Source organism: Pholcus phalangioides, unplaced genomic scaffold (assembly GCF_987345545.1).
Source record: "Pholcus phalangioides strain wild (caught in Gottingen) unplaced genomic scaffold, Ppha-v1.0 ptg000011l_1, whole genome shotgun sequence".
NCBI lineage: Eukaryota > Metazoa > Arthropoda > Arachnida > Araneae > Pholcidae > Pholcus > Pholcus phalangioides.
In genome coordinates, this window is record NW_028301604.1 from 15,071,164 (window position 1) to 15,086,074 (window position 14,911).

General features: G+C 31.4%; 1 protein-coding gene across 4 annotated transcripts in view; it reads right to left on the minus strand.

Annotated features, from left to right (window-relative positions):
* Positions 1-14,911, minus strand: part of LOC149080105 (phosphatidylinositol 4-phosphate 5-kinase type-1 alpha-like) — a 93,086-nt gene that overhangs the window by 20,016 nt on the left and 58,159 nt on the right. For 3 of the 4 annotated variants that reach the window (XM_089239106.1, XM_089239104.1, XM_089239107.1), the window contains 2 exons: positions 9,060-9,253; positions 7,444-7,535 (listed from right to left, as the gene is read on the minus strand). In XM_089239106.1, coding sequence (XP_089095232.1) covers positions 7,444-7,535; positions 9,060-9,253 — 286 coding nt within the window. Of the gene's footprint in view, positions 1-7,443; positions 7,536-9,059; positions 9,254-12,356; positions 12,755-14,911 lie in introns of those variants that run through there. The other variant, XM_089239108.1, reaches the window with a different exon arrangement.

Consider the following 14,911-nt stretch of genomic DNA (forward strand, 5'->3'; position numbering starts at 1 on the left):
AGCTGTGATTATAGCAGACAACATGAATATGGAAAGCCTCTTATAGACTTGTCCTCATATTTAGACTTTGGTATAGGTATTGTGAGATATAACATGCATAAAGTTAAAATTTGTTTAATGTGAGTTCGTCCTTATGACCGCATGACTGCACAGCAGGTACCACCATCACACTGACCATTAAAATAAAATTGAGGGCTAAATATTGTTCACTGCAAAATTTCAATCATTTGCAGTAATCACAGTTACAACCATTTTTGGCATTATCTTGGTTCATTTTTTGATAATTTCAGCACCTACTTAAGGTCTAAGTATTTTTAGTGACTCCCAAAGATAATTTTGGTTGGTTATACAATTACTACACCTGCATCTATCAAGGCGATCTTATTAAAGTTCTATGGGGTTACAATCAGGACTTCGGGGTGGGCAAGTTAAATACATTTTGAGGTGTTTTTCAATACAACAATTTATGCACAGTTGAAGAAGCATGTTTAGGACCATCATTTTGCTGTAAAGTCAACCTACCTTCAATTAAACAGGTACCAGATGGGGCATCATAGCCAATTAGGATCTTGTAGCTCTTTTATAAATTATTCCTTCAAATTTAATAAGTTCAGCAAAAAGCACTACCTCTGAAACATTGTTAAACCATAATAATCTCTTTCTGAGGCATATGCATAGAAGGTATAGGGGGTATGTACCCCAAGAGGTGATAAAAAATTAAAATATCAAGAAACAACACTTTTACATGCTACATCAATCACACACAATTTCAGTTAATTAGAAATGTTTTTTGAAAGTAACTCCAAATTTCTCTGGAAGAGATTCCTTGTGCTCCCCCCCCCCAAAATCTGGTGAGCCCCTTCCATAGGTTGATCCTGCAAATGACCCTACTCCCTATATGCTTAATTGTTGGCTGAATGAAATATGTAAGTCATCTACCAATTTCTCATTAGAAAAAGCAGCGTCACTCTGACCAAAAAAGTTTGATGATGCTTTGAAAGTTTTGAGATGCTTTTCTTTGTTGATTGCATTAAAGCAACTCAACCTTGTTAGTTTTTGAATTTAGTCGTGAATTTGAATTTATCATGATTAGAACCATAGGCATACGCAGAATTTTCTCGAATTTTTTCCTGCAAAATAACAATACAATCTTGGCTCAAGAAGGAGGGGTTAGAACCCCAACCCCCCCCCCCCCTGCATGCGCCAATGATTAGAACATATAATATTCTTATCACTCTAACATACTTGGAAATAAATTTTGATTTTTTGGGGTTACTTGAGGCTAGGTTGTAGGCAATCCCAATTGAACTTGCTTTCAGTGCATCTCCTGAGAATGTACTGCCATTAAGGAAAACACTCTCCAGACACAAGCAATTTCTTGAAACTGACCTACCTTTTTTAAACAGAATATATTATCATTGATCATTTTTCAATCGACAACCCTCTGAAGCCATCTTTTCACCCTAAATTTAAATTTTTTCAGACAAAACACATCTTACAGTAACAGGAATGTCTCACAGAAATTTATGCTGATAAATTAAAATGCAAAAAATATTCAACAAATGCACCTGATGTCACTGTCAGTGAATTTTGCATATTTACATGTACGTTCAGCATTTTTTTTTGGTCTTTCTCAAAAGATGTTAGATCATTTTTCAAATGCAGTTTTTTTTCTTTCAAATTTAAATTGAACTGTGAAACTAAAACAATGAGAATGTCAGAATGATGTTAATACTTTAGATGAGCTTAAGAAATATTACAAATCCATTTCAGTCACGTAAATTATTCACTATACTGTAATAGAGGAATAGCAAATTTTGGAGAATTTAATGAGCAGTAGTATACAATGCAATGATTACTTGAAATGTGATGAACTGGAAAGTGACTGTCACCAAATTGTTCACTGAAAATTTCTGGCAGTAATAGGGGTTGGCTCTAAATCAGAGGGTCGGGGGGGGGGCTTTTTATCTCTCAGGGCTAATTTTTATATAATAAACGTCTACAAAAGAATGTTACACATGAAAAAAAGTGAAATTTTCGATTACACAAGCACCAAAATAATAGTTTAATAAACAAATATCAAATGACATGGCTATGTTTCATTGTTGATAGAATGATTTTTCCAAAGCACAAATCTATGAGGAGAGCAAAAGTAATCATTTAAGTGATCTTTCAGTTTCTATGCATGCTGCAACTGCTTTTCTATCAATTGATAGTATTCATTATTATGTTTCCCAAAAACAGTTAATTACACAGTGGTGCAGGTCTAGTACAGGAGTGAAGAGCAAGAAAAAGAAAAAAAGTGAAGCACTTTTTATGTATTCTGCTTTATTTAACCAATTGAGTGCTGGTACTGTGACATCACAAAACCTGCATTCACATGCAAAATATACTCTTGTGTAGCCAGGAGGGTGAAAGCTGCTCTAAAACGAGTTTGGCATCCAGCTCAAACTCTCCCACATGTCTTTAGCCTTAGTAATTCTCAATTGATTTTTCTGGCATCAACTTATCTTCTCAAAATTGCTATACTTGGGAAGCCTCATGGGCGGAGATACGGGGGGGGGACATTACCCCCCAGCGTCAAAGGTGGAATTGACTAATCTAATGTATATATGAATTGACATCACCGTGACCCCCAGACTTCCAAGTCTATCTCTGCCTATGGGAAGCCTAAAACAAACTGTAGAGACAAAGGTTGATATCAAGCATGATGATTTTCTCCAGACATTTTTTATTTTTTTATCATAAAAGAATTTCAGTTTAGCATCTTACAACAGCCATCCATCACCATTGATCATACAGATGTGCTAACTTACCTGTTTGCTTGCATTAATATGCAGTGTTTTACAGCACTTATCATTTCTCAGAAAAATAAACAAATTTATAAAACATCACAACCATATATTACCATTGAATTCATGAATATATACATCTCTTCCACAATATAAGTTATCACTCATAGCTCTTTCAATAAGAGACTCAATTTAATAAACAATGAAGACAAAATTCTGATTGGTGAAGCATTCCAACAAAAATATTTTATAAAATAAAAATAACTTACTGGGGACTGTTTGGCTGTGGCATTCTTTCACTAATTCTTAACATTTCATCCACAGCTGTGGTGAGAATCTTCAGAGATGAAATTATGACTTGCTTCGAACAAGATGCTTTCCATGTAAACTTTGACGTCAAGTTAAAGCAAGCAGAGCTGAAAAAGTTTACAAGGAGAGCATCTTGTAAAAAACCAGTTGTAACTTCATATCTGGAAATAATGGCCACAGCTGCAGGTGAAAAATTAGGAATGAATGGAAAAAGACCATAGACAAACAGCCCAGTAAGTTCTTGTTTTTCACTAGATGCCAGTTGCGGAAGCCTATCCCTTGGGCAGAGAAACATGGAGGTCATGGGAGGCATTGCCCCTCCCCCCCCCCCAGCATTGAAGGCAGAGTTGACTGATCTCATGTATATGAACTGACCATCATGCCCCCTCAGCAATCATCATTGTGCCCACCCCATGCCCCCCCCCCAGACTTTCAAGTCTATCTCCGCCTATAGCCTATTCCAACGCAAAAAATATTTAACAAACTAAAAATATATAAATATTTTCAAACCTTCATATGCATAGATACAGTTCGATTCTCTAAGTACACAACTTTCAGACAACAAACTATTCTTCACAAGCCAATCATTTGATCACTGACTACATACACTGTATACAGAATATCCCTAAATTCATGGCCTAAATTTGAGGGGGATCATAATACAAGCCAAGCCTGTATCTTGAGTGTAAGATACCCCTTCCCGTGTTGTAGTGGAGAGGGAGGAATACATTATGAATCAGTGGGTGGCCATGCCATGATATCAGGAGTACCGCAGTCTTTTTTCCAAAATTAACTCTAGATAACTGAATTTAAATCCGTGTTACTAAGTAACTAATTATTCGACTCATAGACTACGAATTAAACAGTGTATTTTTATATTTACTTTATTTATTTCAAACAAATTAGCATAACTTAAGATGCTAACTTTTATTGAAGTATTATAATACATTATTATACTGAATTATTATATACAAAAATAAAAATAAAAAAATAAAATAAATATATAATATATTTATTTAAAAAAACTCATTTTACTAGATATGAAGATACTGTGAGTGAGGTGGTGCGAGCACAATGGGAACATCTTGAATTCGCAAAACTGGCACTGGTCAGTAGTCTATTAGACGAATGTTTATTTATCTAGGGTTAAAGAAATTTCATTTAATTTCTCTATTTCTTCAATTTTCTTTCTCTAATGACCCTTTTTTCATCAATAATAATCTTGAAGGCTACTGAACCTGTGTCCAGTATGGTAGGCAACCTTAATGATAATTATGAGATGGCATTTGGTTCAATTAGTTTTTGAATTTCATCTTCAAAATATTCACCCCGGGAAGAGGGGGAAGCAGTATGAGATTGCTGAGTGTTCCATATTTATTATACATTCATGAGCCATTGGGATAGCTCAGCCCCCTAATAAAGTTCATTAGGGAGGGGATAAATACCCTTGATCCCCAGATACTGGTGGTTACACCTGCTATACAGTGCACATGAGATGAACTTTTAAAGATGCATATACACAATTTGTGTTATGATAACCAAATTTACAATTCAAAAATACTGATACTTTCTTTTCAAATTTTAAATTCATGAAAAAAGTGACAAAATGAACATTTCGATGAAAACAAGTGATATTGCACTGAAGGGGATGGGAAGGGAAAAAAGTGTTCTATGAAACAGGATATGTCTGTGGTATTTACACAAAAAATTTCAGAGTGACACATGAATCCTGTATGATCTGAATAGAAGCCCTGCTGTGGAAAAGGTTCGCCACCCCTGCTACAAACAGATTTTAATTTTTTCTCCCATTTACCTCCAATTTTTCTTTTCTTCCTCGTGATATGCGAATCATGTTTCTGAAGTGATCATGAGAGAAAAGAGGAGGAAAACTTATACACTCATCTTTTTTTGCCTTTATTTTCTAAATGTTAAAAAAGATAGTTTCATAGATATATATACCTGGTTTATTAACTATACCTTGTCCAAATTTATCGCTAAAAATCTAAGTAAAAGGGTTAATTAATTAGCACAAAAAATAGTGTACATAATTTTCTTTTGTTTCTAATGGGCTAATTTCTGAAATTCCCTATTAAAGGGGGGTGCTACTGTTTGATACATCTGATAGATGATGGTATAGTAAAATGACTATGCCCCAAGTATCATATAGTGCAACACTCTCTTCACTCATAAATTATTTCCAGGGAAAGGAATTTTGTGCTGCCTCAACTGCACTACCTATGGACACTAAGTTCATTCATGTGATCACTTAGTGTAAAAAAAATATTGGGGGTTTCAGCATGTACTACCATCCAGGACCACAACTAGATATTTTGTCAGCTGGGGACATGCACACATTTTGGCACCCCCCCCATAATGTAGCAGCAGTTAAACAATGAATTCAACAGCCCCCCAGTCAAGCACCTAGGGTATCAGACCTGCCTGCTTTCCCCCCCCCCCAGTTGCAGTCCTGATACCATTACCATTCCTTCACATTTGGGTCATGAGCGACACCAAGCATATTTTTTGATTTCTCACTGATTAAATGGTAGGCAACCCTACAAACTTCTTACTAGTTTTAAAAAAGAATTTATTATTTTTAAAGAATTCACAGATTGGTGATAATTACAAGAAACAGTTGAAGAAAATATATGTATTTGTGAATCATGTAAGTTAATCAAATTCCGCAAAACAAAAATAAATACTTGTTCATTTTTTGGCACATTATCATTTTCTACCCATACAAATGGCATACTAGTAATAACAGGTCAAAGACTATTTGGAATAGCTTTGCACATCTAGGCTTCAAACTAAAAATACTAAAAATCTACACATCTATCAGTTTGCATGAAGGGACAGTTTACACCAAATAATGAAGAAGTGAATCAATTAATAAATTTATATTTGTAAAAGCTGACCATAATAAAATCAATCATGAACCGAAGGAGTTCAAACTTTCATGCAAAGAACCAAATAATTTTGATTCAATTTTCACAGGGTAATCTAAAAATATTAACATGCGAAAAACTTCTTTCTGAGGGGATGACTATTTATCTATGTGATTTACCTAGAAAAGCTGCCCTCACATCATCTTTAACAACCTGCTGACCCTACTCAATCACAATGATTTGTTTTGTGTAAAAGAAATTTCTTTTGTTTCTAAGCAAATGTAAAATATTTCAATATAAAAACATTTTTGTGTTATATTAAAAAATGAAAAAGTCTTTTTTTTTTAATATGCAAGATGCAAAGATTGCAGAGATCATGCATATGATGCTCAAATATCAATAAAAACTCGCACAAGCCAGATGCACTTGGATGTTTACTTTAAAATTAATATAATTAAAAATTAAAATATGTTTTAAACAAAAAATATGTACGAGATTTATTCAAAAATTATATAAATATGAATGCTATAGACATATAATAAAACAAAATTAAACATTAACAAGGTGACAGACAAATTTTTATGTAGCAATCAAAGAGCACGAAAGAAAGCAATATAAAGAAAAAACTACTTAAGAAAGCATGAAGAAAGAGCTACTTAAAAAACTAGACAAATTATGTAGAATAAAAACCATACTAATATTTAGAATTTCACTAAAGTCCCTGACAAATACACAACAATTCTAGTTTCATTAGGATCTCTTTCTTTAATTAAAATTCCCATAGCATTGTCAATGTTATCAAAAGATGTTGATTAGCAAGATATGGTGAATTGGGTTTGAGCATTTGTCCCACATCTGTCTCATCTAAATCATAAAATCCACCAGATTGTCATTTTAACTATGTCATATCTTCATTTTGCAAGCTCATTTTCAGGATGAACATTCAAAACTCCAGGCTAGATTTTGCAGAATACGCTTTCTAAAATCAAATTTTCAAAATTGTATAATAGCAAAATCGCATAGAGGGATACCTGTATTCAAAAGCTTTTCATTTGAAATGTGCAATCCAAAAACAAAATACTGCTTTTTCATATTCACACATATCCCTTTTTTTATGTACACTGCAAACTTTCAAGTGTTACACTGGAGACTCAGTGAAGGGGCAAGGGCACCAGAAATAAATAAAAGATTGTTTGATAAAGTAAATATGGAGAAAATATATTTTCTATTTCCATCTTAAATCTTCAAATTTCTAACTGGTAAAAATTTAATGAAACCTCTTGGTACGTTGGTATAAAATTGCGCCTTATTTTTGGCTAAGTTCAAAACAGGCGGGTTCCACAGCTTATGGATTTCAAAAACGAGAAAAATGTACCACACAAATATTTCCTTGAAAGACTGAAAAAATATCTTTCATGCATATTTTTAGCTGATTTTTTATAGTATTATAAACTTACCATTTCATTGCCTTGCTGTTTCTGTGTTTCCCCCAGAGGAGGTAATGAATCTACAGACTTGTTCAAACTCTTCACTGGGGTTGTGGGATAAACTGCAACAAAAAGTATGATACAAATTTATATTACCACATGTATATCTGTGAATAACAGCTAATATTTATACTATGAATACCATATTGCAAGGTATGCCATAAAATTTGAGGGGCAAAAAAATGGAGACAAATCATTTGAGGATGAAAACAAAAAGCATTCTGAGTATTGAAATCTGGTTCACTCCCGACATGATGAGAAAAGAGGAACAATGATCCCAAAATACATTCAGAAGACAGATATAAATTTATATTAAGTATTGAATAAATAAGCGAATAAGAACAAAATAATGGTTTTTTTCCCATTTCAAATTTTTTTGCCTATTCAGCGATCGAAGAAAAATATGCTGTTGCTTCTTTATCACAAGATCATGTTTTGTCATGCATTTCAATTTTTTGCTCTGTTTATTCCCATCTTACACACATGATCAAGGAATACACAAAAATAATTTGTAATATAATAAACTTATAAAGTACGAAAGACTGGATACCAAGCAAAGATGAAGATCAGAAAAAAAAGTCACATGCCTCTTGTGAGGAAATCAAACTACCAACTTCACTCAGTCTGGGTGTGTGTTCTACCATTAAGCTACTGACATTTTCTTCCATTAGAGCATATATAAACACTAACCAGGACCATACCACCTGGGGATTATTGTCATTAAGAATTATTAACTGAATTAGGCAGCTGCCTATGCAGTCTCATTTAGCATTCATATATGCTATTAGGGAAGAAAATGTCAGCCCTCTGTAGCTTAATGGTAGAGCACTTGCCTGGACTGCAAGAGGTTGGTTGTACAATTCCCTGCAGAAGCATGTGAAGTTTCTTCCAGAATTTGATCATCTCCGTTTGGTATATCTATTCTTTCATACTCTGTATGAACAGTGGAGAGTGACATAATTTCTCGCTATATAATAAAATTACACTTCCATCAAACTCGTCTAATCTATGCAAACACACATGCTTAGTATCCAGAATTTTTAATAAATCAAGATTTGCGGTAGTAAAAGTACAAACAAAGCTTTCAAACTATCTGAACATAGATCATAAAATGTAGAGAACAGACAAGGTTCAAATCAGACAATTTTATCTATTCTTAGAGTGCAGATACAATAAAATTTATTCTAAGTTGAAGGGGGGGGGGGTGGAAATAATGATTTTATTATTTATAAGCTTATTAATTTATTTTTTAATTTAATTTATTTTTATAAGCTTATTAAGCTTATTTATAATTTTTATTATTTTACAAGCAAACTAACAGTTAGGAAACATTCTACAAGCAATCAGACTTTGCTTCAACCAAGTTATTCAACAACAAATCTTCAAAGGAAAACAAGTTTAAAAATTCTGATATATTTTCAGCATATAATGGGTGTCATCTCAACTTCCAGCTCAACATGTTTTTTAAATGGTCAAGTAATAAGTATTGTTATAATCTTAGGTGTGGATAAAGTATTTTTATCACAGATTATACACATACATTAGTCAAAAATGAAAGAATATCAACAAATATTTTCAATGCCTACCTGCATCCCCACTGGAACTAGACTCTGTAAAAGATGGTGTACCCTCTGTGTGTGTAGGTGTTGAACCCTCAACACTGTGAGGTGGGGTCCATGTGACTGTGTGCAGAGTTGATCCCAGTCCAGATGTGCTAGAGCTACTAGTTTCAGACATCCCACTCCCAATGGATTCTGTCTGAATAGTTACCTGAGATAAGCTGTAGAAAAATAAAATAAAACTGTCAAAAAATAAGTTTTTTCCATGTTTTAGAAAACACCTATATTTTAGCCAGAAAGCACTGTAAAAAAATCCCATTCAAAGACTAACATGAAATCATGCCTGAAAGGTTTATCAGCTGCAAAACTTTATTAAAATTTTTAATTGTCAAGAAAGGAAATATAGTCTACTAGTTTGCATTAAAAAATAATGCATGTTAAAGTAAGTTGATACGTATATTATTTAATTTCAAAAATAATGTGCATACATTTAGAAACTTCCCACAATTACTGCATTTGATTGTTGAGAGAAATTGATATACAAAAAACATGGCTTTAGATTATAGGTAAGAGTACAGAACAAATAAAATATTTAACTTCAGAATCTATATATATGTGACAAAAAAATAACTTTCTCATATTTTTCACGAATTTTTATGCATAATTAAAACTTAGTTTAATAAGTTTAGATATTTGTTAATAAGGAAAACATTGGATAGTAGATTTGTATAATTAACACTAAATTTTCAAACTTTATGTTGATGAGAATTTAAACTACAAATACTCACTTTCCATGGATTAAAACTGTTTTGGTAATTGAATGAAATTCATAGTTATAAAATTCTTAAAAATTGACTTTTTGTTTCAGGCTAGGCAATTGTTTGAATAATAAAACAAATTCTATTTACTTTTATTTTATCATTGTTGGTTGTGTTCAAACTCATCCTTTGGATGTATATAGATATATCATTTCTGATCACTATACATAAAAATTATATACAAATAAAAAAAATTAAATAATTTTCCTATTAATGAATTCCTGGAAATTTTTGAGTGTAAGTTCATTATTTATTTCATAGTAAAAGCCCAAAATGGAAATGTTTTTAAGTTGGGCATAGATTTTTATGGCCTAAAGCTGAAATATATCATTGTTGATAGGTTAAAAAATCTCAGATCAGCAATGTTTCATCTTTAGGTAATGAAAATCAGAACCCTATTTATAAGCATCAGTGTTAATAATTAATGATCAACTCTAGTAATTATATAAAATTAATAAGTATAATAAACATCAGTAAACACATGAACTCATTCAATCACAGGTAACAGAACATGGGCTTTCACCAAATGGTTTTAGTAAAAATCCAAAATGATTTTGAATGAGCATTTTTCACTTTTACCAGTTTTCTAGCTCTTATTGTATAACATGTATATTCTCAAGTGAAAATTTTTTTTGAAATCAATTCAATATCAGACATTTTCCCAATATTTCAAAAGAACTGATACTGTTTATATTATAGTATATGATACTGTAATTCTAAACAATTAGTTTTTCTATATTTAGCTTTTTGTTAAATTGTATTTTTCATACATTTAAAATATTCAAAATATTAATGCAAACTTTTACAACAGGAAAATATTTGAATAAAATATTTAGAATACTTTGAGAGGAGTATATTTGACTTCCTGTTTCCATAAGAAAAAGAATTTGATTATAAAAACCCAAACAATCCTCAGACTAACTTGGAAAAAACTATCTTGCTAAAAGTAAAAGTTTACACAACTCTTAGAATGATTTTGTTAAGAATCATATACCAATATGGGAAATAGCTCATAAAAGTTCACTGATATTTAATTGCGCACAAGAAATGTCCATCCATATATATATTTTTACAATTAGATTTATTAAATCATGCCATAGGCATTTTTCAAGACCTGGAATTATGAAAATAGAATTTGAATTGAGTTTGATTTTTTAAATTTGAATCCCTTCACGAATAAAAAGTTTTAATAGTTTAATCTCTAGAAATATTAAACTGCAGGTATGATACACTAGTGTTTTTTTTCAACTTGAGTCAAACATAAAATGTATATTTGAAGAATATAATTCTTAGGTCTTGACAGATAATTTGGTCATATAGCAAGGTTGTGTTAATTTAAGCAGTTTGCATGCTATTATATCTTATGTATTTATTTTGTCATTATATATATATATATTTTAGACAAGCAAGAAGGAAAAAAAAGACATTTCACTATATTTGAGCTCATTCATGTCTGGAGATAAATGTCATCTGGTGGGAAAATAAGGATCTTTAAGCCAATACTCAAGACCGATTCACTAAATTGTTTGATTCTAAGATTTTTGTTTGAGAAAATGATTTTTTTTTTCTTCCTACGCACACGATACATCAAAATCAAATGAAGAGACTTTTTGGATATTATGCCAAGCTAAACTTGGGAAGATAGTTTTCTGCACACAAAGGCGAATTAGAGTCCAGGACCTAACAATTCATTGCAGAGATTTTCCAAACAGCCGTTTTTTTAATATTCACAGAGGCTGGTGCGCTAACCTGTCAGTGTGGGACTCCCTGCTGTAGCAATATTTCTGTGGTCGCTCTGTTGTACCCTTGTCAGAAAAGTTTCAGACAAGGAAGAATCATGTATTGTACTCGTGACACCTCTAAACATCGTTTGGTATTTCAAGTATCTTATTGACCTGGGTGACCATGTCCAAAAACTTTTGTCAACACCAGGAATTGAATCCAGGGCCTCTCGCAAATCAGGCAAGTGCACTGACCACTATACTACAGAGGTTTTTAAGGGGAAAAAGACAGTCACTGGTGTAATGGTCAGTGCACTTGCCGGTTTACAGGAGGTCTTGGGTTTGATTCCCAGGAGGAGAAACTTTTTTACAAGCTCACCTTGTGCACACATGACATAATATCCAGAAATTCTCTTGATTTGATGTTTGAAAAAATGTTTATACATTTCCAACCCCCCCCCCCCCATGAGAATTCAAAATTTTATTAGGTCTATTTCTATCTGATGTATTGCATTATGTAGTATTGCTTTTAATTTTTTCAATAGAGCAGTCAAAAACACTGATGAATTTTATGGCACATTGAAGTTACAGCTTTATATCATGCACAATTCATTTTTGGATAAAAATAAGTCAAAACTGAATTGAGTAAAGGATTTTACAATTAGTGATTGAAAGCAGTACTGGAATCAGTAATCAGCAATTCAAACAATAAGTTATTTTAGATAAGTAAAAATAAATTTATTTCAGAAATCCAACAATAAAACTTTATAAAAATATAAAACTCAAAAATAATCAACTCTATATATCTGCAGACAAAACTAAAAATTTTAACATGATCTCTTCAGAACACAAATTGTAAACTAAGAAACATAATATACATAAACCTTTGTGAATGAAAATTTATAAAATTCACAAAAAACACCAATCTCTAAAAAATGTTAAAAACTCAGTCATAAAAATTGACTATCAATAATAAGTTTTATTCTGAAGCTTTTAAATAAAACTCCGAACTGTATTTATCAGAGGTTTTTTCATAGGGTGGCAATCATTTAGAGTAATTTATCTTCAATGGTGATCAACTTTGAATTTGTTAGCTTGAAATGTAAGTATGATAATTACAGTCAATGTAATTAGAATCCTTTTAGCTACCAATAGATTCAGCTTTTGATCAGTAATGGCAAGACTGTAAATTGTAACAAAAAAATTCAAAAATAACTTTCAAATAAATCATTGTGTAATAAAAATCCAAATAAAAAATGCATAATTAAAAATCAAAGATTGATAAAAGAAATGCAGTATACAAATGCTTTTGTACAGTGACTTAGTAGCTTTTGCCTAATGAGAGCCATTCATGAAATTCAGAGATAACTTTACCAAGCAAAACTAGTATATTATTTTTAATGAGTTAAGAGGTTAGATCGGTTTAGCATGAACCAGGAATTGAAAACTACCTCAGCAATTGTAATATGAGGGAATAGAAAATGCTAGCAGCTAAAAAAACTTTTGTTCATTCATTAACAATTACTTAAGTAGAGCACAGTTTCTATTTATATTTGTCCAAAAATGACTTACTGGGACTATTGTAGGCAGGACACACATTTTTCATAATATCTGAATAAACATCTTCACAAAAGTTAAGATAAAGCATAAAAAATAAGACAGTAAGTTGAAGCAGCATTTAAATTATCTTGAATTTGAATATAGTACAGAATTTCTTAGCCTATCTGAATCTTTTTTTATTCCAACTTTCAATACTATGTTGATATTTGAATATTGTACAATAACGTTTAAACTTTTTTACATTTCAAGTATTCGAAATTGGTTCCAAGTGATTCAGCAAGCTTTACTAACAAATATTTGTTCGTAGAATATGAGAAAACAGGCAAGAAGTAAAAATTTAATTTTATCTTATATAGTAGGGGATGTGCTTGTGTTCAATGATTATTTTCTGCCTAAATGCTTACGCTTATGCCAAGAAATATGAAAAATATATCATTAAATGTGAAAATAAAAAGGTAAACTAATTTCAAAACATGCTAATGCTATTTGTTCCTCGTTCATTGACAAAAAAAATTAAAGAAATGTTGCATATGTATGCTAAATTACAATAAAATCTGATCAAAATCAAGCTCCGATTCTAAGTAACCACACTAATTTTTTTACATAAACATAACGATGTGTGAAGACTCAAAAGGTGCAGGTGAGTTCAGTGATCAAAGAAATAAGGGAGACAATATTTCATTAGATTTAAAATTATATTGTTAAAATAATTTGTAAAGCCCTTTTATTGCTCTAGAGACATTTTAATACAGTCGAATCCCATTGCAACGGACTCCAAGAGACCTGAGAAATCACTTCATTATAACAAAATTTTGTTATAAAGGAATTCCACGTTTTTGTATTGTTCCTATGTAAACTTATATGGAGAAATTAGAAAAGTGTTCATTAAAACGAGATATATTTACTATAACAGTACTTGTTAAAACAGGATTCGACTGTATACAAAATGGGTTCAGCTTTATCTTGGATGAGGGAGATTCTACTGTATTTAAAGGGTCATTCACCATATTCCACCATTTTTATATCAAAAATTAATTGGAAGACAAACATCTCATGAATTTTAATGTTTCAACAGTTCCATAATATTTTGATTATAATTTATGTTTAACTTCTGACATGCCTTCCCCCATCTCTTCCAGCTATAAGCATACCTAAAATGTTGGTACAAAAAGTTTGCAAGAGAAAACTAATCTTTTACTTCATGCAATTATGATTGTTCATGTTCCCAACAGTTGTTGATCGTGTAAATGTTAAATGATAGTTAATGTAACTGAAATTAGTATTATGACCGAGAGCTCAGATTTTTATGACCTAACGATGAAATGCTATTGCTGATAGAAAAACCTGAATTTAAAATTTTTTAACCTAACTAATCAGCAATGACGTTTCATTTTTAGGTCAAAAATCTGAGCATTAGTTATAACCATACATTATGGTGAATAATGAGCTTTTTGAAAGGGAATTCCAAAAAAATCTGTTGATTTTTTGTCTACTTTACTTTCATTTAGAATTTGAGCACAAGAAATCCTATTGCATAAAAATTACTTTAATCATTTGTCTGTAATATAAAACTATTATTTTGTGATGTATAAACAATAATTTACGGAAAGAATTATCAATTTATTATTTAAATTATGAGATAGTTTCATTTATTTTTTACTACTGGTCTGGTTTGATAACTTTGCACGTAGTAAAATATTTTAATTTCTCACATATATGTATAAAATATACGAACTTCCTCTTAAAATTCATGAATTTATCATGTAACACATGATCAAAA